General features: G+C 38.0%; 4 protein-coding genes across 6 annotated transcripts; 1 reads left to right on the top strand and 3 right to left on the bottom strand.

The window, feature by feature from the left end:
- The first annotated feature begins 4,665 nt into the window (after positions 1–4,665).
- LOC126583340 (protein RRP6-like 3) lies at positions 4,666–10,439 on the top strand. 2 transcript variants are annotated; one of them, XM_050247690.1, is made up of 12 exons: positions 4,666–4,987; positions 5,074–5,336; positions 5,412–5,510; positions 5,661–5,744; positions 5,893–5,979; positions 6,287–6,407; positions 6,949–7,133; positions 7,684–7,722; positions 8,027–8,529; positions 8,609–9,107; positions 9,307–9,956; positions 10,168–10,439. In XM_050247690.1, exons 1-12 carry the CDS (start codon positions 4,753–4,755, stop codon positions 10,238–10,240), a joined length of 2,838 nt encoding a protein of 945 aa, XP_050103647.1. In that variant the 5' UTR covers positions 4,666–4,752; the 3' UTR covers positions 10,241–10,439. The 2 variants fall into 2 exon arrangements, with proteins under 2 accessions (XP_050103647.1, XP_050103648.1); XM_050247691.1 differs by having other exon boundaries at positions 10,139–10,439.
- Positions 10,440–10,736: 297 nt separating this feature from the next.
- Positions 10,737–12,553, bottom strand: LOC126583341 (signal recognition particle 54 kDa protein 2-like). Its single transcript, XM_050247692.1, has one exon. It carries the CDS (start codon positions 12,198–12,200, stop codon positions 10,740–10,742), a length of 1,461 nt encoding a protein of 486 aa, XP_050103649.1. The 5' UTR covers positions 12,201–12,553; the 3' UTR covers positions 10,737–10,739.
- Positions 12,554–12,672: 119 nt separating this feature from the next.
- On the bottom strand, positions 12,673–18,825 carry LOC126583339 (NEDD8-activating enzyme E1 regulatory subunit AXR1-like). 2 transcript variants are annotated; one of them, XM_050247689.1, is made up of 15 exons: positions 18,659–18,825; positions 18,346–18,518; positions 18,086–18,249; positions 17,308–17,418; positions 16,856–16,935; positions 16,476–16,626; positions 16,281–16,374; positions 15,665–15,753; positions 14,823–14,896; positions 14,564–14,726; positions 13,985–14,070; positions 13,617–13,700; positions 13,353–13,533; positions 13,142–13,259; positions 12,673–13,054 (listed from the first exon to the last, which is right to left on the bottom strand). In XM_050247689.1, the coding sequence occupies exons 1-14, from the start codon at positions 18,787–18,789 to the stop codon at positions 13,176–13,178; spliced, it is 1,665 nt and encodes a 554-aa protein (XP_050103646.1). In that variant the 5' UTR covers positions 18,790–18,825; the 3' UTR covers positions 12,673–13,054; positions 13,142–13,175. The 2 variants fall into 2 exon arrangements, 1 of the variants encoding a protein (XP_050103646.1); XR_007609724.1 differs by lacking the exons at positions 12,673–13,054; positions 13,142–13,259 and having other exon boundaries at positions 13,386–13,533; positions 13,617–13,695.
- Positions 18,826–20,720: 1,895 nt separating this feature from the next.
- Positions 20,721–21,445, bottom strand: LOC126583338 (uncharacterized). Its single transcript, XM_050247687.1, has one exon. The coding sequence runs from the start codon at positions 21,261–21,263 to the stop codon at positions 20,883–20,885; it is 381 nt and encodes a 126-aa protein (XP_050103644.1). The 5' UTR covers positions 21,264–21,445; the 3' UTR covers positions 20,721–20,882.
- Between the last annotated feature and the right edge of the window lie 292 nt (positions 21,446–21,737).

Below are 21,737 nucleotides of genomic sequence, written 5' to 3'. Positions count from 1 at the left end.
ATATTGTTTTGAGAATTGGCCTTAAGGACCTTGATTACCTTTAGTAGATAATTACTCTTAATTAATCCACCAAATTATACATTTTCTAACTCTCTCAACGTATGTGATCTTTACAAGAAATGGGGCCTGCAACACATAATTCTAAACTCATAACTTTTCAAAGGAAATGACCACGAACTATGGATGTCATTGGTTGGAATTTTGCACGAAAGTACTTCATCGGGCAAAAGATTAGTCGACGTAACAAACAATTTAGCCGACAGAAAATCAAATTAGTCTGGAAAGTCATTTTTTCTTGTAGTTTAGTACTACAAGTCTACATCAACATATTACACCCCTAATTAAGGTACAGACTAATCCATGCTTAGACTTTATGCAAAACAAATATAAACACAATTATAGTAAGATGATGTTTCTAGTGTTATTGAACTATATATATAACTAATTAGGATTAAATCTAATAACATAAAAGTTATCACACCATTTTGATTAAGTGCAGAGCAAACCACAAACATTTCTCAAATTTAATTAACAGATTAAAAGTTATTGAAGGTAAGAATTCAATACTACGTATCATTCAATGATATATTAAATTTGATTTCCACAACTATTTAAATATTTCATATTTAATTTCATCCATTCATTTCTCGTATCATCTAATATTACGTAATATTGAAGAAAATTATATAACGAGAAAAAAAAAAAACTTCGAATCGAAGAATTAACTTTTGGAGGGATATTTGAAACAAATAAAAAAGCCTCTTTACTCGTGGTTCATGAATCATGATTTGAGATTTGTGAGGGTTTTTATTTTATAATCCTATTAGGAAGAGACACTTAACAAATATGAGAATCTCCCAAGCTGATGATGAGAACCTGGTTTGTACACATAAAGGGAAGCCAAAGGCAACAAGCTGGGCTGGAAAGGTTGCCAAGTGCACGTGATCAGATCTAAGCACCCTGTTACGTGGCACGATATGATTAGTAGGACCTTAACCATGTCGATTAATCATGTGACTTGTGGTGCTCCAACTCACGTGGAAACTGCAAAAGTCTGCATGGCACTAGGGCCACGTGTCACGTGGTATTATTGAGTACTTGCACGTTAAGTTTTACGATTCCTTGGTCACTAAAGAGGGCCGGACATCCTCTCTGCTTCTTTCAGGAGGGCAAATTAACTTAATTAAGTAGCTGGGTTTAAATTTAATTAATGTGTTGGGATAATGATTCTTGGATTTGCCCTCAAATTATAATTTGCACTTGGATTCAATTATTTTTTAATTACTAGAAACTGAGAGCTAAGTTTCAATTTAGTTGGAAGTCTTCATATTGGGCGGTTTGGTTTGGACCAATTATTTAATAAGCTCAGAACCTAGAACTTAGTAAGTTTAGATAAACTCGAAGTTCTAAAAATATTCATCTATTACTTCCATAAACAGTGAATCAACCATATGCTAATAAGCCAAGTTTTATTATTCTCTTAAAAAAAAATAAGAGCGCCAATATTTCTTTTGTTTTTGGCATTTTGGATAAGATTTGGACTTAAAGTTCAACATTCGTTTTCTTTTTGGGTGAACATGCAAGGAGCAAAATCCAAACATAACAAGAAGGATTTGAACTTGCAAACTTAATAAATCATGTATCCATCATCTGAACTTTTAGCAAATTCATACATATCAAGAATATACTAATTTGGACTTGCAAAGATATTTATCGATCATCTTCTAAAGTAGTCCGTAAACCATTAAAAGATTCACGATTTTAATAGCCTAAATTGTGAACAAAACCAAACTTAAAAAAATCATGTATAAAAATTACAAATTAAGAAAGAAAATAAGGTGCGTTGTTGAAATCGGTTGGAAGATGTTTGCTTCGAAAAGGATTCCCCGTCGCTTTACAGCAGCACTAGTACTGTTCATATATTCTCTCTAACTCTAAGCAACCCAAAGCTGCCATTACACAAGCTTGGTTGGTGCTGATGCATCCCATTTATCAAATGCAACAGAACTACACAAGCCTTTATCATGAAGCCAAAGGGTATTTCTGTACCAAATTATACTTTCTGCCATTTTTGCCAATTTGCAAAGGAAGCTAAGCTATAGCATTATTTTATATGTTCTCTAGCTATATCATTATGGGATGACCTTTTTCGTACAAGTGAAGGTACTTTGTTGAATTCTTGGAGATGTGCCATTTAGGTTGCTTATGATAAGAGTATGATTGCCATTGTCTATGGCTTTAAGCAAAATCTGATTAGCTTTTACATCAAATGAGGGAAACAAGATTTTGTTTACCACCTCAAAAGAGCTAAAAATAAAGGAAAAGGTTCGTCATTCCAAGATGTTGGTTGCTAGTTTGATTTAATTTGTGAGCGTGATATATATTGTTCACGTATATGAATAACATGACAGGCTCGTGAGGAAGGGTTCAAGTTTGATATACATGGTTGACATATTTTTTTAGCAACTTAAACTATCTTTCAGGGTCATTATTATATGTCTAACCTGGTATTTTGATCTGGTTGGAATTAACATGGTATCTCTCTTAAATCTAGTTGGAAATGCATATAAAGAATGATGTAACCTCAATCGTCTTAAACTTTTCCACGTCATACTCAAGATTCAAACCGAATTTTAATTTCATCATCTCTAACCCTAATTGTTGTTGTTTCACAGTTTCTAGCATTCCATACAATTTAAAAATAAATCATTTTCTAGTTCATTCAAATTTTAGACATGTAAAGTTTTTCTGACTTCCATTTTCATAATAGGAATGCTTAGACTAGATCCTCACGCACGTATGATTCTAACCACAAATGCATATGAGCTCTATTATAGAGTCAACAATAAAAAAATTATTCACACGCCAACACATTATAAAGTCTTTAGTTTCAAAAAGTCTCCACTGCCGGCAAGAAAAATATAATAATACAATTTTTACCAAAAAAAAAAAAAAACAAACAAAGATAGTGCAATCTTAGTCATGAGGATTCTCTCCGGATCCTGTTTGTAAGGATCTTGGAGATTCTCAAATCGTATCCATTTATCGTACATCGTGCAGCAAAAAATTATTTTAAATACTTTATTTAAAATTAAAATATGAATAGTACCTGATGAAAACTAATCGCACGATGTACGATGAACGGATAACATTTGAGGATCCGGAGAGGATCCTCATTCCAATCTTAGTAGTTGTGCTTTCATTATTAAATACACCAACTTTAGCTGAAATGGAGTTGTTAGCTCTCATTTCATATGTATCATCCAAACCATACTACAAGCTACAAACTCTCCTTCATCCATTTCAAAATGTCAATTCCCTTCTTACTAGTTTCCCACCTTCTCTCTCTCTCTCTCTCTCTCTCTCTCTCTCTCTCTCTCTCTCTCTCTCTCTCTCTCTCTCTCATACGCAGCCGGCCGGCCCATGAAGGCATGTATGTCCCTTCTAAATTGAGCCATCGTCTTCTATCCACCGCTTTCTGTCTGCAGGCCCATACAAAAACATGTGCCATCTGCATGTAATCAATTCCCTTTATTCCCTCCCAACCCTTGTTGACAGTTTGCTTTTGGTTTTGGTATCTTCGAGAATTAGAATTGCAAAATAGTGTAAATAAAACAACAATATAATGTCATGCAATATAGGAAGGCAAGAGTGCACAAATTACTTATAACATGGTGTATATTTCTTATGTGTTAAAAACTATAACATGAGTTGACGATTCGGTTGACATATCTCACCTAATATCATCTAAATTTTTACGATAGGTGGTTAAGATGAGAACAATATTAGTATTATTGGTACCATGTTAGGCTGATAAAGTTCATCATGATTGTATTTTGCTTGTTATCCTTGAACCCTAAATCTGTGTTTTTATACAATAGACATCTATATATATGTTTTTTTTTTCGGTTGAAAACATCTATATATATGTTTATATAAACAATTTAACATAGAATGAATCGAAGGAAGAAAAAAAAACAAATTGCTGCCCTTGTGTATACGTTAAGTGCTTATAGAGGTTGTGTGATATAGTTGTTTATATATGAATCCTAACACTTTTAGATCTGCAACACGAGAGATTCTACATTAATCTCTCGAGTCCCAATACCCCACATTTTAAATTTCCCAAATTTATTACTCAATTAGTGTTTAAAATATCGGTTTTGGTAATATCAATATACAAATTTGTGAAAATTCGATGGATTTATCGACATAGATATCGGTTGCTTTCCATGTAAATAATGAAAATTTGCTTAAAAACGTGGAAATTTGAAATGAAAATTTGGAAAATGTCATATGGCATTTTTATAGATATTTAACCGAGATATCAAAAGATCGATGACATTCCCCTTTCCATATCTTCACTAATTTTTCTGATATCATCGAAGAAATTTCAAACACGGCTTTCAACTGTCTTTTTCAAACTTATTGCATCATAATCAATGAATTGTACCGAAAAATAATTTTAAATTTTAACAGACCAATAAAATGCAATAAACCCTAATACAGACTCAGTACACATAAACCATACGACCCAATGGACCATTGTCGGATGCAATGAAGCCCGATGGCGGAAGAACGACTCGTCGTATTACTCAAAAGGTGCGGACTGCCTCGCAAATAAACGGTCTGTCGTTGGGTTCTTTAAATGTGCCACGTAAGCCCCCCTCTCCAACCGTTCCGCCGCAAACCGCAATCGTCTTCCTTCTTCTGCTTCCATCGAGCTAAACAGAAAGCTCCAGAAACACAAAAATGGAGGCGAAAGGAAGAAACCTCAAGATTGCAGTAGTCGCCCTCGCTTCTCTGACAGCTCTCTCCGTCTTCTTATTTGCGCGGCACCGGAGACGCCGCCGGAACGCAAACTGCCCCCTAAGTCGATGTTATTTACGAGCCGATCATCTCAAGCTGCAGTACGGATTCAAGCGAGTTTTAGCTGACAATTCCTACTCTCCCTTCAAGCATCTGAACTTGAATGGTTCTCCGGAAGGTATATAACTTTGGTTTCACTCATAATTTTATTGATTTTTTTTTTTATTTTCAGAAACTTTAGTGAAATTTGAGTTTTGGTGATAGATAAGAACTGGAATTCGCATCCTTATGAGGCTGAAATCACGGGATTGGTGGAAAGTTTTCAGCTTGAGGAGTTTCGAAAATGTATTGGAATTACAGAGAAGAATGTGGGGGGTTTGGAAGAAATGAGTGAGTCGTATGATTGGGTGGAGACTGAGTCGAAGTTGAAGGAACTCGTTGAGGTTTTGAACAAAGAGAAGGTCTTTTCTGTTGATACGGAGCAGCATAGTTTTCGGTCTTTTCTCGGTTTTACAGCTCTAATACAGGTAAATCAGTGGTAAAGGAATTTAATTGGGTGTGAAATTGTGTGTGCATTTCTAATTTTGGTAATATTTAATTAGATTTCTACTGAGAAGGAAGATTACTTGGTGGACACGATTGCTCTGCATGATTGCATAAGCCTTCTACGGCCGGTTTTCGCTGATGCTAGTATTTGTAAGGTAAAAATAGTAATTACTCTTTTGTGCATATGTTACTGATTTGGCTACAAAAGTGTGAGTATGTATTAGTATATTGTAATGTGTAGTATTATGATGGTAGATTGTGATTGGAGTACTGTTGATGATGGGAATTTTATGTGACGTGTGTAGGTGTTCCATGGGGCGGATAGTGATGTTCTCTGGCTGCAAAGGGACTTCCATATTTATGTTGTTAATATGTTTGATACCGCAAAGGTTAGCTGTCTGTATACCGTTATTTTGGATGACATGTTCATTATATAAACATCAACTGAGAGAGATAGAGAGAGAAAGAGAGCGATGATTTAGCAACTCTCTGGTATCTGTTTTGAACTCATTTTCGTATTTTATTATTACACTGCAGGCTTGTGAAGTTTTGTCAAAGCCGCAGAAGTCACTGGCGTATTTGCTTGAATCTTACTGTGGAGTAGTCACTAACAAGTTGTTACAGGTTTGGCCTCAAGGCTTTTTTATTCATGTTCTTTCTGTTTGCCGTTATCTTATAACTAGCTACTAATTGGTCAACATGGCTTCTGATTTCATGATTCTTTTTAATACATAAAGCAAATATTTAACATTTCTTCAGGCTTGAGTATTTAAATGACACTTTCATATATTTAGTAATAACCCATGTTCTGACCAACATTTTCACATTGGTTTTGAAATGCTATGGAGATTTCTGAATAAGGGTTTTAGATGTAACCATTCTCACGGTAGACCTGACATTGGTTCGTATTGTTTCTCATATTGGTTTGTAGCGTGAAGACTGGAGACAGCGCCCCTTGTCAATTGAAATGGTACAATATGCTCGTACAGATGCGCACTATCTACTCTATATTGCACGCAGTTTAATTGCTGAGCTGGAAATGCTGGATAACGGTACACCTTCCTTCTTTGTGTAACAGCTGCTTTTCAGACCTTTGACGTTTCACTTGTTGGAATGGTCAGATAAGAAAAATTAAAGATGATACATGAATCATTGTATGTCCACGTGCACGCTTCTGTGAATATTATTCTGCGGAGAGGTCATAACCTAAATTACAGAATGTGATGAAAGTTTTAATTCTTAAGTAAAAGAAGGACATTGTATGATGTGTGGACGTTTGTGAACATTTCTATCTGGAGAATTGGAAACCTTACAACAACAACAACAACAAAGCCTTTTCCCACTAAGAATTGGAAACCTTGATTAGAAAAATTCATAGGATTGGTGTGACTGTGTGACATGATAAAGTTTATTATTTGTGATGATAATTTTCTACTAATCTTATTTAGCATGAGCTAAACTAAAACACACTGCATGTGTTATGTGGTACTTAACTCTTGCTTAGCCATGATTTCAAGTGGATAGCATTTTAAGACTATGTTGTCTCTTTCTAATAGTCATAGCATCAAAAGTCTAAATATCTCACTGTATCAGAAAACAACGGTCCCAATGACAAATTACATTTTGTTCTCGAGGCTAGTCGGCGTTCAAACTCGATATGTTTGCAACTGTACACTAAAGAGATAGAAGCTTCTCCTGGAGAGTCTGCTGCTTCATCAATTTTTAGCCGTCATTTGAACGGCCAAGGAGGGATTTCATCAGTTTCTCCTGAAGTCCAGGTTTGCTTCTTTTGATGTTCTTGACTTTTGAGGCGGTTGCAAGTGTTGCATATATTCAATAAATTATATTAATGCAAGGGTGCACTGGAATCTGGTTTCCCCCAAGTCTTTGCATTGCCCATAGTGAGCTTTATCTTTCATGGGGGCTGGGTTGGATTGACTGTTTGGGGTGTCTTGGGTGATTTTAGGATTCAGTCACTAACCCTTTATTAGGCTGGCACGTTAGGTTTGTTAAAAGGACCAAGAAAGCTTTCTGGATCATGTTCTGTTTGCGTCTATTTTGGGCATTTGGGTTGAGAAGAACGTTAGGATTTTTTAAGTGGTCAAGCATTCATCTTAGAATTGAGAGGACAGCCCTTGAGGCGGTTCCATGATTTGGTCTACTATGGTGCTGCCAGCCTCTTTGGTTAATTTGTTAGAATTTATCTTCTCCTAACTTTTTTTTCTAGGTTCTTGGACGCTTCTTGTATTCTTCTGTTGCACTTTCTGTTAACGTGTGTTACTAATTAGAATAAGTATGCTTTATGCAAAACTTTGTATTTTGTTTCAGGATGCTGTGAACAGATTATGTGCATGGAGAGATTTGATGGTTAGTTCCTTTTCCAAAAATTTGCCACAAAGGATGATGCTGAAAGTGTGTGTATATATATATGTATTTCTTTTTTTTGAAATTTTCTAAAAATGACATTACAGTACGAAGTTATGAACCTGCTCTCAATTAACTTATCTCGTGCTACTTAGACACATATCATTCTTGTTTCCATGTTTTCAATTGTACATTGGGTTTTATGGTCATAATAGTTTTTTATTTGATCTTGTAACGTTGCACCTGAGTGCACTGAGATCACATTCTAGATACTTAAGCAATCACCTGGCATTTGCTTCCTTTCCAGGCTCGTGTACACGATGAGAGCTTAAGATATGTAATATCAGATCAGGCTATTGTTGCCCTTGCAGACAAAGCTCCAACGAACCCTGCAGACATATTAACCACCATTGCTGAAGCTGATTGCAATGCAGATTCAAGTTTTGGTTCTGGCCTCTCATCTCCATCCCCTGTCGTTTACAGTCATTTGGATGACTTTCGTCATCTGCTCCATAACAAAATAGGCAACCCTGATAATTTCTTTTCTAAGATTCTTCAAAACTGCCTGGGTCCAAATGGGAGTTGCCCACTGTCCATCTTCAATTATGCTTTACTGGTAGAGTGTAATATGAAAGTGCCACTAACTTCTAGAAAAAATGGGTCGAGAAATTCAAAGCAAGTTGCTCGAAAGTCGTCTCGGCAGCTATTTGTTCAAAAATTTTCTTGTAAAGCTCCAGTTTATCATAATTGCAGGATCTATGCAGATGATGGCCGGTTGCTTTGTTACTGTGACCGCAGGAAGCTTGAATGGTTAGCAATCATATCTCAAAAAAAACATTTTACCATAAAATGTGTTGAATTTGATATGGTCAATGTTGTATTCTTACAGGTATCTTCGGCAGGATTTGGCAAAACTTGTTGATGAAAATCCACCTGCAATTATGCTTCTTTTTGAGCCCAAAGGCCGTCCAGAAGATGAAGGCAATGATTTTTACATTCAAAGTAAGAAAAATATATGTGTTAGCTGTGGCGAAAGAAATCATTACTTACGCTACCGAATAATTCCCTCATGCTACAGAATGCACTTCCCTGAACATTTGAAAAGCCACCGTTCTCATGATATTGTCCTACTATGTGTGGACTGTCATGAAATTGCTCATGCCTCTGCTGAGAAGTATAAAAAACATATCGCTGCAGAATTTGGGATTCCACTTTTTGTTCGCAGAGTGGTTGACTCAGAACAATCTCAGGCTACATCTGAATCATCTGTTCCAGAAACAACTTCTGAGGAACCAGGTGTATCTCCTTTACAATTGCGCATTGCTGCTATGGCTCTTCTGCGCCATGGACCAAGAATGCCATCCAGCCGCCGTGAAGAACTGACAGAGGTACATGAGCATATATTAAGCCCTTGATTTTGAGAAAATGATCACAATGGTATTGACTTTTGTAATGATTTTACGTTAGTTTTGACATCAAATGTTTTACTACTGTTGGTGTGTGATTTTAGCATCAGCGGTTTGTAGTATTGTTGGTTTGTTAGTTTAGGAGCTTATGTGTGTGAATTCAATCTTATTCGCTTTGCAGATAGTAATGAGGTATTATGGAGGGAGGCAAATATCTGAGGAAGATTTAGAAAACGCTTTGTTGGTTGGCATGAGTCCCAACGAGAGAAGACGATTTGAGAAGAAGAAAGGACTTTCTTTAAAGCATTCTAAGGGGATTATTCAACCAGATGCAGAGCAGGAGAGAACTACAATTACCATGTACACATCTGCCATTGTGAACGCATCGGAAGCTGATACTCTACTTGATTCATGCACCACTGAAGCAGAAGCATATACCGGAACAGAAAATGGAGATGCCTTCATGCTGAAGGATGCTGATTTGGGGACTGAAGAAGAAGCTTTTGCTGTTGTTGAAAAGAACATGAACTCAGATATAAGTGGAGTTGCTGATAGTCAGTTTATATCTGTTGTAAATGCTGATGGTGAGAGAGATACACCGAACGGATCAGTTGATTTTAGTCATGCCGGATATGGTGCGACTTCCCACCGTAAACGTAGATCAAAAATGTCACTTTTAGGACATGGTCCACATGGCAAGCAAGTTGTGGATCATCTGCTAAAGGAATATGGTGAAGATGGCGTTTCTCAATTTTGTCAAAGGTGGAGACAAGTATTCGTTGAATCTCTTCATCCTCGTTTTTTACCTGCCGGCTGGGATATAACGCACAGGTACATTCTTGTAGTGCTAAGTATATCACATATGGAAATTAGCGCTGGCATGCCGCTTTGGATGCATGTCAGCGGCACCATCACATCGTCGTCGTCATCTCTCCCTCTGCTTTTTGTCCATGCTTCATGCCATTTCTTTATAATTATGTTTAGCTGCTGAAATTCTGTTCATTTGTGCCAAGGGGTTGATAATCGGCACTGTTTTTTCCAGTGGTAGGAGGGACTTCGGCGAATTTAGCGTCTACAATCCTCTCAAGAAGGCTTCTGCTGCTGAATGTTTATGAATCGACAGACCGGTTGCAAGACGAGCCAAAATTATGAGGATTTGTTCGTCCCTCGATCCTCCTGTCAACCTCCATATTCCAAAAGCTGCCTTGTAACCTATTTGTTTATCTTTTAATTTTTTACTTTTGGATTACGAATTTCGCCATCATTTAGCAGACATTCGCTACAATCTCTTTTAAGATCGAACTCATTGGAATATTTCGTATTGGTCTGGTTTCTTTTTCGGAATTTTTGAGTTTAAGAGTTTCGAATATGATTAGTTTCGAACACTAAAAATGTGGGATTTTCATTCAACACTAATAAAAGTGAAGAGGAATATCGGTAGACTAACCGTTAAGTCACATGTAACTGATTAATTAGTGGGAATATCTAAAGGAGGCAGTGCAACACCCTAATAAACAAAGAGTAGGGCACAAATGTTCAACGGTTATTAGTCTAATAAACTAAAAGCCACAACACCACAAAAATCCATTCTAATTTTTACCAAAACGGTACTAGTTATAACCTCCCCAGATTCATTAAGCTTCTCAAACCACCCGTGCCCCCAACCTGGTTGAGCAGCTGCGGATTACCACTCATATTCCGGGTTACCGCTCGCATGTCGCCGCTGTTCAAACTCCGGAGCAGCGCTCTCCCCTTGCTAAAATTCTTGCTAACAGCTTTGCACGCCTCAATCAGCTCTTCTACCTGTCTAACTTCATGACCAGAACCCCTTGCTATCCGTTGTCTCCGCAACTCGCTTACCTTTAGGTTCGGGCTGTCCAACTCTTGAGCAGTCATTGAATCCATCATGACCAAGAACTGCTTCATCTGGTTCTGATTTTCCTGATCATCGCCGAGTCCTGCAGGAAATAACCGGCTCGTACATTCTGCAGGGAGCATCGAAGCGAGCTGGTTAGGTGTGCCGAGTTTTAGCTTGGTCTGAAACAACACTTGCATGGTCCTTATCGTAAATCCACCCTGTAAAATATTTTCCAATATGTCTTCGTGTTGATCCATCGGAACAGCTTCGCGAATCTTGTTCGCAAGTCCAGGCAAGTCCCCCATGCCTAACAGACGCCGGACAAAGGGTTTCACATCGAAGGCTTCCAACTGATCCGTGTGCTCTCCTGTTCCGATAAATATAACAGGACTCTTTGTCGCTGCAACAGCACTGAGTGTACCGCCGCCCTTTGCGTGACCGTCCATTTTCGTTACAATAACAGCTCCAACCGCAACGCTTTGCTTAAACGCTTGAGCTTGATGAAATGCAGATTGTCCGATACTTGCATCCATAACAAACACAACAAGGTCGGGACTGATTGCTTCGGAAAGTTGACGCATCTCTTCGAAAAGAGCAGCTTCTTGCTTGTGCCTCCCACTAGTATCAACAATTATGAGATCAAAACTATTGCTCTGATCGTTTTTGAACCTCTCCACACCTTCGACCGCAATTTTCACAGGGTCCGTCTCTGTGTAACTTCCATAAAACGGAACCTTAGCCTTGGCGGCGTTTTGCTTGAGCTGATCGAAAGCGCCAGCTCGGAATGTGTCTGCACAAACTAAGGCAGGTTTCCAGCCTTTGTTCTTATGATAATACGCGTATTTTGTACACGTTGTGGTTTTTCCAGACCCTTGTAAACCAACAAACATTACAACTTGGCTCGGTTTCTTCCCTTTTTTCGGCACAAGCTGATCGGGTTTCCCCGATGGATCCTGCAGCATTTGGCAGAGTTGATCGAACACGGCTCGCTGAATGATCTTGCGCTTGTTGTGACCGGCAGCGAGATCGGACAGATTGACATTCTTTTTAACGTTGATCTGCATGTCGCGAACGAGACTGAATTGGACGTCGGACTGTAGCAGAGCGCGACTGATTTCGTTGAGGCAGTCGTTCAGGACCTTCTCGTCGACCACCGTCGCATTGATCATCTGCTGGAGGGCACGGGATATGCTCCCTCCTAATTCCGCCAACACCATTGTTGGTTGTTTGATCGATCGGTTTGGCTTGGTTGTGAATTTTGAAAGTTGAAGATCAAGGTAGCGTAGAGTTCAAGTTTTCGATGAGTTTGTTTTGTGTTTTAAGAGTTCTATTTATTTATAGTTTGTAAGTTTCTTGGTGTTCAAGTAATCTCCTTTTTCTATTCTCGTTGGAAGAGATAATCTCATGTCACTAATCCACTACGGGGCAAGCTACCAAGACTATTATCTAGTAACTTGAGAGAAACCCTCTTCTAGTGGAATTAAGTTTAGACTGGATTTTCCTATTTTGTGTAGGAGTTCAATCTATTGTCTTCTCCTAACTGTAAATTATTTCGATCATTTTAAACCTAGTCGGGTACAATATGAGACCGCAACGTATTTTTTTATTACAATTTCATTCACTTGATAAGTATAGAGAAATAATTACACATGCATGTTGATAAGCCACATAAAACTTAAATACTTTCGATTCCAACGAATTTTTGCACGTTGATTTTCCATTGATAACTTAAAAGATGATCGGTTCAGATTAAACAAAATATTATAAATCCAGTCGAGTGATTAAAGCTGTATTAGGGCATAATTTAATAACAGTTCCATTTAATAACGAATTGACAAGTCAATTGTTATAGATTGTCTCACTCTCTCCCTCTCTCCCTCCCTCTCTCTCACACTTGCCCTTTATTTTTGACTGCCTCTCACCTATCCAGGATAATGGAACGAGAAACAGAACTACAAAATCACGTTTCACTGCAAACTGCCCAATCTCAACTACAGAAACGAAGCCTCCGATCAATAGCGCGTATCGGTGTAAGATCAAACTTGTTCCGACTCCAATCATAAAAGGTCATCTGCAAATGGAAACCAAAACCGAGTATAGCTCGATGTAATAGAAGCTATAAATGCTAGATATGGGATGTTTACAGGTGAAAACTTACCGTCGTTTTATATCATTTCGGGCTTTAGAGCCCGCTACAGAGACAACAATTGAGACTTATGATCAATGCCGTTGAAGACAAAAGTTCCGGACAAGGGCACAAACTGTCTTGTTATAAGCTGTCGGTAACAGTGTCAGAAAAGTACATGTCAGTTTTAAGTAGCGGTATGATATCACTAACCTACACAGGACGCAGAGCTGGAAACACAAACCTTAATCACTTCCTGAGATGCAATTCCTCCAATGAAAGCAGCGACTGCGTGGAGCTCGGCAGCACCAAATCGACACATCTCATTGATAAGGTCCTCAGTTAACGTTACGCCATTGCAGCCCACGTCATTAAGCAGGCCAACAGCGGTAGTCTTCAATCGAGATATGTCCTCATCCATTAAACTACGGGGAAAGTGAACATGCAAAATCAGTACAATATTACAAATTTGTACCGTAATATGTTCATAAACAGTATCAGGTGTTACCCGTCAAATTGCCCAGGAAAACTGTTGTAATTGGCAGCAAATCGATCGACAGCTCTAAGCAAAACATAAAACACACTGGCTACGCTGTCATGAAAATCAAAGGGCAACGGTGAACTTCAAGCAAGACAAAACCATAGTTATATGTAATCATTTTTCCTTTGCCACTTCTACTTGACAATTAGCAAACGTTCTAAACTGGATAAGCATAGCACAGCATCCAAGTATCGGTTTCTTTAATTGACTACAAAATTAACTAAAAGGATTCTGAAATATTTATTGTTCAGATCTTCAAGAATATATTGTCCCATGAAATAAATAATTCTACAAACGATATAACTAGAAGCCAAAGTAACAAAATCGTAATGTACCTGTAATCCTCATCTGTTAGATACTTCTGCAACTCTGGTACGGTTGGAGAATTGAACTCATCTTCAACTAGGCGATACCTGCAAACCTACAAAGTAAAGATTAGTGTTCAATTGAAGTCAGCTAGGTAAAAATCAAGAGGCTTAAGTAAAATGATTCTGAAAGACTACAAGATCAAGCCCTAATATGCACACTGCATCCTTAGGTAAAAGACATTTCTGCTGGAGAGATGCCTCAGATCTAACATCCAACGGTTTGCAAACCTTATGGTCTAAAATGAATCCACAAATGAGGAACAGTCATCACAGAACGACATTTCATCACTGAATAACTATTAAAAATCCTAAAATAGTTGCAATAAAATAAATTACAAAGAGTAAGCCCATGGAAGACAGAATCAAGTAGATTCCTTACCCAAAAAAAAAAGTTTAAAAAAGGTGAACATATATTTTAAAAAGGTAGGTGAAATTAAAATCTTATGAATATTTCTCGATCCACATTTACAATTAAACGAAATACTTGCAGCACTGGTGAAGCGATATAGGTAAGTCACACAATAAATTGGAACTCAAAACACTTACTTTGAGTTTTCTTGCATTCTTGCATAAACTTTTTATGGTTGTCTTTGAGATGCTGTTTGGATCTCTACCAATTTTTTTCAGAATAGTCCTAACCCTTTGCTCAATAACGAGATAATCAGCCTCAGCCTTGGCTTGGTAGAGTTTCTGTAAAGATATATAGTGCCTACAAGAGGGTAGATAGAACTCTTGCATCAACAATTATTATTTTTAAACCATAACAAAAGAGAGACTAGAATTATTGGGAAGATCAGTCACTAACTCTGTCGAAGATGTCATGTCTGGTATTGATCCTTCGAGGGGTGCCTCGCCGCCACCTTCATTTTCTATGAATTCCTGCAAAGTGAAGATTTCTGATTATACTATTTGAAAAATTGACAATGGAATGGATCTGGATCTGGATAGACAAGCTAATTATAAGCATGTGATTTTCTCAATTAAAAATAGGGAGTTTTAACGAAAAGCCCACGGTACTGTTCACTTTAACGAAAAACCACATTTTTACACTAAAAAGTCAAACCTGGTACTATTCACTTTACCCTTTATTTTGTCCTTATCATTAAAACTCAAAGTTTTCAAGCCCTTTTCATTAGTTTGCCTTTAAAAATATTGGCAAGCTACACACATGTCCATTGTAAGATGGCTAAAATCTCTAATAACGGAAGCTAAAATGTCTAGTCAAGCAATTCCTGCGTTGACCATTCAAGGAAGAAAAGCTCGGCATGAGAACTCTGAAAACATGTTCCCTTCGATCATGTTGGTTATTTCACATAAAATCCGCCAATCTACCATTAAAATGTAGGAACAGGGTTCAAAGCTATGACTTCAAAATGTGCATGATTGGCGTTAAATTGCCTAAAAATTACACTAACTATCGGTAAACAGTTTTATAATCATAGTTTTAGCCTCGAAACTTCTAGGCCCGATCGTTGTTTTCCGGAGAAAAACAGAGGGCCTGTGTACCAAATCAGGAAAAGAGGAATCTATTTGAAACTCTAGAAGATATGCATTATGGTGATAAACATTTTATTCTGAGCACTCTCAGTTTAACACAAAAAAAAGTTAAACATGCTATATCCAGAGGTCATGGAAAAAATCACAAACCTTCAACGCTGCCACCATCACCCAAAAATCAGACGAGCCGGAATCTATTTCCACACAGCTATCTCCAATTACCTGTTGCAAGTCAGAACCTAAGACAAAATGAGAAGAAGAAAAAAAAGAATTAACCACTTGTACAGTCGGACTGATATTCAAACATCAATATTCGAGGCTGAACCACAGTATGATCTGAACCTCCAAAGTATAGTGCAATACGCAAAGTTTACAAAGATGTATGAGTATTCTAGCAAATATGGATGATTTTATATTTTCTTTCCAGATTACTTATATTATGTTAATGATAGGGGGAAGGTGGATAAACTCTCTTTGTTCCGAAACAATGCCAAGCCAACCCCAACTCCATTGGAGTGAGAGTAGGATATAACAGTTTACCAAGCATGCCTGCCACACTGGCATCCATGCATGTACTCAAACCAAGTTCAATTTGCAGCAGTCATTAGCAAAAACATTAAAATATTTCATTAACATGAAGAAACATTCAAACTGAAAAACGTAAGTGACGACTATTTTGCCTATCTTGGAAATTTATACATACAATAGCATCTTCTGCAGAAATATACTGGAAAACTACAACCAAGCTTGAAAATAATACACTTACTAATTCCTCGTGGAGTAAAGACTTTGAAAGAGGCCTCAATGGCTTCTTTATAGTTATCTTCATCTAGTGCAGTCATCCTGGCTTTAATAAGCTCCTAAGCAATTCAAGAGCACAAGGAAATAAACAAATGTATTTACTAGAAAGCAATTGAGAAAATAAAAATGAACAGAAAATGTATGAATCAAGCATGTAAACCTTGAACTCTTTTTTCTCTTCCCTAGTTGATGGAAGTTTACCATCATGATTTTTTTCCCACTCCTCTGCCATCTTGACAAGAATGAGGACGTATGGCGTGTGCTTGTGGGCAACAGGATCTGACACGTCCAGATCAATAGTTTCCGCGTACCTATTGTCAATAAATAATAGATTCAATATCTAGAAAATAAACAAAAGGAGTTACGCATATATTATTGAACATGGACATATAGGCTAAGAAATCAGAATACTAGTCATCAGCTCATGTAGGCAAAAGCAAATTAGCATAAAATACACATGCAAATACTTAGTTATCCGAAATCCGAATAAGTAACTCTGAAAATGCCTCAGATGAAAATATGAAAAATAGAATTTCATACCTTTTAAGCTCCGGCCATGGATTATTTAAACGAAGGTCATCCAGAAAATGTTCAGGTTTTGACTCAATCACAGTATGCTCCTGTCCCAAAAAAACGTAGAGAAAATGGAGAACATAGTAATACTCAGATTCAAAGAAAAATATTACAAACATAACTCTGTGAGATCCATTTTTCACCTTGCCATCTAGATATTTATAAAATTATAGGTTTGGATAACAAAACCATGTCCCTATAAGCAAGCATATTCCGCTTCTTTATGATGTAATTAATCAGAGAAACACCTATCATCATTACACTATCAAGCTTCAAACTAGGACACGGCTATAGATTATCATATCTCATCCCTCATTACTCTCACCAATTGGAGGATAAAAACTCAAATGCTCACATTCTGGAATAGTAATTCCAAGATAGAGAGGACAGCTTTTACAAAAATCTAAAAACAGCATTACCTTCAAACTGATACGGACAAGCCCAGTTAGGCCATAAGAGCGAGCAAAGATCAGTATCACATTTGCCTCCCTGCAGATTCTATCAAGCTTTACCATTGAACTTTCCCCTAGCTGATGGTTCAAATTAGAAAATCAGGGATATTGCTATTAACAAGTGCGACAAAAGAAATCGAAAACACAAATAATCCCAATAGAAACTAAAGACCTAGACCTGGGGAAAGTATATAACCAAATTATCTTTACAAGTGTACCGACATCACATGTTCATTATTCAAAAAAAAAAAAAAAAAAAAGGCTTTTTTGCCAAAATGGTCCGTGAGATTTGCATAATGCATCATTTTGATTCCTGAGATTTGAAATCAATAGAAGTAGTCCCTAAATTTGTCCACAATAAATCATTTTTGTCATTCCATGAAAAATGTCCATTAAATAAGGCTAAAATGACAAAAATACTCATAATTTTTGTCTAATCATTTGACTCATTGTTTATTAAATTGAGGGTAATTTGTCATTTTGATCCTTATTTAATATAATTTTTCATGGAATGACCAAAACGATTGATGGTGGATAAACTCAGGGACCTTTATTGATTTCAAATCTCAAGGACCAAAGTGATGAGTTATGCAAATCTCATGAACCATTTTGACTCAAAAGCCTAAAAAAAACAATGTAATGAGAATGTAGGAATGTAAGGAGAAAACTTGGTAATCAAGTTGTCATACAAAAATATGTAAGCATACTATATGCAATACATTGGCGATAAGTAGAGAGCCCACACCTGAGTAGCCACAACCAAGGTAAACTGAGAAAAGAACGATGGGTTAGTCTCAATCAAAACCTCCGGATACTCTTCGATAAACTTCGCCTTCACGGCATCATTCAACTCCTGAAGAAACTGGCAAACGCATTTCGCTTTCGATTTCCCAACGCTCGATTCATCAACTACCAAAATGCATAAAACACTCAAAAAACAGTAATCAAACACGAAAACAACGATTCAAAACATACCCATTTGACCAAAACAAAAATTAAACATACCCATGAAGTTATTTCCGAGGTCACCCGGTTCGACTTTAGATCCATCGATGACGGTGATGCTTCCAACCCCGCCAAGAACAAGGTTCTTCAGGGTCTCGGAGCCGGTGGGGCCACAATTCAGCAGGCATACGCTGGCCTTCTCTAGGGCTGTCTGCCCTTGCTCGCCCCAGATTCTGCAATTTCAAATGGGTGTAAACAAACAGAGGATTAAACCTTTAGCGAAAAGGATTGAACAAGTTGAGAGTGGGATTTTGGAGAATTAGGGGAATGGTGGAGGGAAAAACGGGGAAAGGGGAAGAGAGAGATAGAGTACCTGAGCTGGCGATCGTATTTGGTTTTGGGTTCAGCCATTGATGCTCGTTTGTTTGCTCTCTGTCGACTACAGAAAATTCGCTTAGCAGTTACGCAGAGCCTCACACAGTGGTGGCGAGGGTGTGTTAGCATGATACGGTGTCGTTAGCATTTCCATTTTATTTTATTTTTTTTGTAGTGGTTGGGAGGGAAACGAGGGAACGTTTGCTAATGGTAGTGAAGTTAAATATGAAATGATACAAAAAAGCGACGGTAAATATGAATGAGTGTGAAGATCGTCTCAAAAATCTTCTTTTCGTACAGCTTGAGAAAATTTTAAATTATGTCTATGTATAGAGTCATAATATCAAATAGATACATAAAATTATCAAAATCATATATTATTGATTTAAGTATAACTCTCAAATGATTTCAAATAAACCCTTTAGCGATGTGCCTAGCAAAATAAAATTTTGGATAGGATCCTATAGGATCTTCCCCTTTCAAAACCGAACGTGAAAGTTTCCTCTCATCCAGCTCAAGTAATTACACCAAATAAAGATAAAGAGAGGGGAGTTCCAACAAGATTTATAATATGAATGCCTTTTATGCTTTGTAGAGATATAAGGTGCCATTATAGGATTCCATTTTTGAATACCATGACCCAAATGAACTCCTGCTTCCATCATCTCTTCCAAATTGATGTTCCAATATCCTGCAGGGGGAAGGTACTCCCTCCTCACCCAATGCCTTGGTTCGAGTCCCTCCCAAGGCGTTTAATGGTGCTAAACCTACATATCATAGAGAAATGCTAGGAGACTCTTAAAGTGAGACTTTTCATGGACTCTGTGACACCTCACAATGTAACGTCAATTCTCGTGCCAACATTATAAAACATTGTAAAAAAAAAATGAGATGTCAAAGCGTCCAAAAAAAGTCTCACTTTTGACAGAGTCTCTTTAACATTTCTCAGGTATCATATGTGCAGTTATAGGAGTGTTTGGCGCGGCTCATGAAATATGCTCTTTCAGTGGTTCAACACTCGGAAAATAGCTCATGAAATATAAACAGGAGCAATGTCAAGGGGCAAGGACTACATCAATGGATTTGTATCCAAGAACGAATTAACAGAGACGAGGAGGAATTACTTCTCGAAACTGCATCCAATAACCTTGCTGCAACTCTGCTGAGTGGAACCGATGAAAACGAGTAAGTAAAAATCATACAGTATGGCTCCGGTCTTCAAGAAGCACCGGAAAATAGATCAGTTATCTCGGACAATTCCTTGACAGGACGACAGGATGCAAGTAGCGTTGCATCCAAGGAAGCCGAAAACTCTCTAGAGTTGATGATACATTTGGAAATTAACTACAACTACAAACACGAAATAAAGGGAAGGCATTGATGGGAAGAGATTTCAACACTCTTTTCGTCTCCAATCTTTCTCCCCTTGCAGTGACCATATCAGAACATAACCTATTCACTACAGGACTTGCATCAATTGCGCAGACAAAAAAAACACATGAGCTACTACCAAAGATGCAAACCACAACGCCAAGTAGAAACGCGGATTCATGTAAATGACCATCAATCATACCAAAGAAGCCGTCTTTCCGTATCACACTGCCGATTTAGATTTGTGTTGAGACCAGACCCCATCTAAGGAAAACAGGACACATAATTTACACACATTGATCAATTTACCGCGCAAACAAGATGGACCGTTAGCAGCCAAACACCACAATTCAGGTAATTTCAGCACAACATTGTGAACCCATCTCAATTTAATGACAACTCCAAATGAGTGCAAAACGTCAAACAGTTAAAGCCATCCCGCGGAGTACAACCATACCAAAGAAGCCATATCACTACTACCTATTTAGAATTACCCAGGACGAAAACCCATCTAAGGAAAATAGGACACATAATTCACACACAATAACTCGATTTGCGGCTTAAGCAGCCAAACACCACAATTCGGGTAAATTCATCACAACATTATGAAGCCATCACAATTGAATGACAACCCAATGAACGCAAAACATCAAACAGTTAAAGCGCATCGCAATTCAACACCCAAATCATAAATCAACACTCGGAAAGCAATTGTTTCGGAACTTTTCAGTAAATATTATTAATAATCTCAGCTGTATCTAAGCAATTGTCCTCCAAAGTACCACATAAACTACAAATTAAAAAGCCTCATCTACAACAATGGTTCAACTGAACATTCTACAATTTCCAATTCAATGTGCAGCAAGAATGTCCGTACTAAACAGATCGATTATCGGATCGGGAGAGTCGTGAACCGGGCTTGAGGGACTGAGGAGCATAACCGACTTGGACGCCGCAAGCTTCTTCCGCTGGGGGCATCTGGGGCCGTAGATCCGACCCGAGAAGCAAGGGAATCCCTCCATCGCGTTGGCCTGGGGAAGACCCGCGTCGGGGCCCGGAGATAACGGCGGCGATACACAGATCTGAGAGAGCCAGTTGAGCTGGTGCGATCTGGCCCTGCTGATTCGGGAGTCTCGGATTTGGGCGAGCGCGCCGGGCTTTAGGTATTTGAGAAATGGCTCGGCCGACCGGTTGGGGGAGGACCGGCGGTGGAGTCTAGATCGGCGTTTCATGGCTGAGAGAGAGAGAGAGAGAGAGAGAGAGAGAGAGAGAGAAATGTATGATTTGGTGGTGGTTTGGAGAGATAGGGAGGGTTAGGTTTTGGGGCCTTTTAAGGTTTGGGAGTGGGAGCTGAGAGAGGCGGGAAGAAGTGGAGGGAGAGGACGCTGCCGGGGTTTCAAAACCAAAGATTTGAGGCGCGGAAACTTCAACAGTAGGGTTTTATTTTTTATTCATTTTATTTTTGGCGTGGTACTGTGTTGTGGTCCCTTTTTGCAATCTCCGTCATCCCGTCACCTTATATTTTTTGTACAATGTTTTATAATTTTGTTATGTATTATGCCAAAAAACATGACGTTGCTAAAAGTTCATGGAGTATCTCACTTTTGAAATAATCTCTTTAATATTTCTTCTACATGTTACAACTTGTGTGAAAGAAACTGTTCATGAAGATGTCAAAGAAATAGAGTAACAACAACAACAACAAC

This window comes from Malus sylvestris, chromosome 9 (assembly GCF_916048215.2).
Source record: "Malus sylvestris chromosome 9, drMalSylv7.2, whole genome shotgun sequence".
In the NCBI taxonomy this organism is placed as follows: Eukaryota; Viridiplantae; Streptophyta; class Magnoliopsida; order Rosales; family Rosaceae; genus Malus; species Malus sylvestris.
This window is presented reverse-complemented; position numbering and strand designations above follow the sequence as displayed.

Coding starts and splice junctions, on each gene's coding strand:
- LOC126583340 (XM_050247690.1), top strand. CDS start 4,753: ATGGAGGCGAAAGGAAGAAACCTCAAGATTGCAGTAGTCGCCCTCGCT. Junction 5,745..5,892: donor ATATGTTTGATACCGCAAAG/GTTAGCTGTCTG, acceptor ATTACACTGCAG/GCTTGTGAAGTTTTGTCAAA. Junction 7,723..8,026: donor GTGCATGGAGAGATTTGATG/GTTAGTTCCTTT, acceptor CTTCCTTTCCAG/GCTCGTGTACACGATGAGAG.
- LOC126583341 (XM_050247692.1), bottom strand. CDS start 12,200: ATGGTGTTGGCGGAATTAGGAGGGAGCATATCCCGTGCCCTCCAGCAG.
- LOC126583339 (XM_050247689.1), bottom strand. CDS start 18,789: ATGCTAACACACCCTCGCCACCACTGTGTGAGGCTCTGCGTAACTGCT. Junction 14,897..15,664: donor TGATGGTGGCAGCGTTGAAG/GTTTGTGATTTT, acceptor TTCACTTTGCAG/GAATTCATAGAAAATGAAGG. Junction 13,534..13,616: donor TTTCCTGGGCAATTTGACGG/GTAACACCTGAT, acceptor CTTTCCCCGTAG/TTTAATGGATGAGGACATAT.
- LOC126583338 (XM_050247687.1), bottom strand. CDS start 21,263: ATGAAACGCCGATCTAGACTCCACCGCCGGTCCTCCCCCAACCGGTCG.